At 53.4% G+C, this 1,767-nt stretch overlaps 1 protein-coding gene across 1 annotated transcript in view; it reads right to left on the reverse strand.

The window, feature by feature from the left end:
- Gzmm (granzyme M) overlaps positions 1-1,767 on the reverse strand; it is a 6,603-nt gene that overhangs the window by 2,320 nt on the left and 2,516 nt on the right. Inside the window, exon 2 of the mRNA XM_013350679.1 lies at positions 484-640. Within this exon, the coding sequence (XP_013206133.1) occupies positions 484-640 (157 nt within the window). The remainder of the gene's footprint in view (positions 1-483; positions 641-1,767) is intronic.

A 1,767-nucleotide genomic window follows, 5' to 3' on the forward strand; every position in this document is an offset into this window, starting at 1 on the left:
GGCCTCGAACTCACAGAGATCCGCCTGCCTCTGCCTCCCGAGTGCTGGGATTACAGGCGTGCGCCACCACCGCCCGGCTGTTTTGCTTGTTTTTAAGATAAGATCTTAATATTGGTCCTGGCTTTTCTGGAACTATGTAGATCACTTAGAGATCCCCTGCCTCTGCCTCTGCCTCCTCGAAGGCTGGGATTAAAGCACACATAAGGGCCCCTTCCTTTTGCTCAGGGCTCAGGGTTTTTTCCTTTAGTGTTGAGGATGAGAGTTGGCATTAGGCTGCCACTCCCAGGGTGCATCCCTCCCAGGATGGATGTATTTAGTGATGTCTCAATGGCAGTTCTTGCTAAGCAGACTTGGTCTCCTTGGCAGGTTGTTAGGGGTCACAGGAAGGAGCTATCCATTCCACCTGACCAGAACCAATAGCCTTAGCCCTCAGAGGGTTGGGCGGAGTCTTTGGAGGTTTGGGGGAGGGGGTGGGATACTCACGGTTCGGACAGGCAGTGGGCAGCCGTCAACACCCACTTTAGATGCACGAGGACTCCTCCACACACATGGGACCCCGATTTCTGTAGAGAGGCCATGTATGGGCGAGAGTGTGGAGCTGCCTCTTGACCCCCAATGATGTGGGTCTCAAATGTGTTACCTGCTGAGAAGTGAGACAGAGAGGGCAGGTTAGGGAAGCTGCATCTCTACCCTCCACTGAGCCTGGAAGCCCTGAATCTGGCAGATCTGTGGTCTGAAATCCCCATTGTCCCCTGTCCCAGACGCTCCTCAGCTGTAGGTCCAGGCTGGAGACAGAACCTGGGCTCAGTTTCCAGCACCCACCCTGAGTGACTCATAGCTTCAGGGGATCTGACGCCCCCTTCTGTGCTCTGAGAGCACTGCCATCACCACCCCATATTACAAAATAGAACACAAAATGAGAGGAAAGGTTACTGGTAGCCACGGGGGTGGGGGGGCAGGTATGGATGAGGGACTGACCCCTCTGTTCCCAGTGGACAGGAGTGGGTTCTGATATTTGCCATATCAATGGAACAACCTTCAGGACACGTTGCTGGGGAAAATCCAACACAAAAGGCCACACGGTGTGAAACTTCATAACAGGAAGTGGATTTGTGGGTGCCAGAGTGTGGGGGTGGGTGTTCTTAGGGTTGTGGAGGTGCCTACACTCTTTTTGTTTGTTTGCTTTTTTGTTTTCTTTTTTTGAGACAGGGTATCTCTGTGTTATCCTGGAACTCTCTAGATGAGACTGGCCTCAACCTCAGAGATGTCTGCCTCTGCCTCTCAAGTGCTGGGATTAAAGGCGTGTGCCACGGCCACCCAACTGGTGCCTACAGTCTTGTGTGGCTCTGGACGTCAGTGAGCTGAGCAGCGTGTGCATTATTCCTCTATGAACTTCACAGATGTGTTGATTGAGGATGCCTGGCTGGGCTCAGCATGGAGAGCTTACCCATTGCACACAAAGCCCTGGTGTTCTAGTCCCCCACACCACAGAGACAAGGTCTAGTGCTGCAGGCCTGTCATCCCAGGCCTGGAAAGGTGGGAACAGGAGCAGGGTTAAAACTGTAAAAGAGGGCAGAGACAGGCGGATCTCTGTGAGTTCGAAGCCAGCCTGGTCTACAAGAGCTCCAGACAGGACAGGCTCCAAAGCCACAGAGAAACCCTGTCTCAAAAACCAAAAAAAAAGCCGGGCGGTGGTGGCACACACCTTTAATCCCAGCACTTGGGAGGCAGAGGCAGGCGGATCTCTGTGAGTTCGAGACCAGCCTG

This window comes from Microtus ochrogaster, linkage group LG1 (genome assembly GCF_000317375.1).
Source record: "Microtus ochrogaster isolate Prairie Vole_2 linkage group LG1, MicOch1.0, whole genome shotgun sequence".
NCBI classification, from domain to species: Eukaryota; Metazoa; Chordata; class Mammalia; order Rodentia; family Cricetidae; genus Microtus; species Microtus ochrogaster.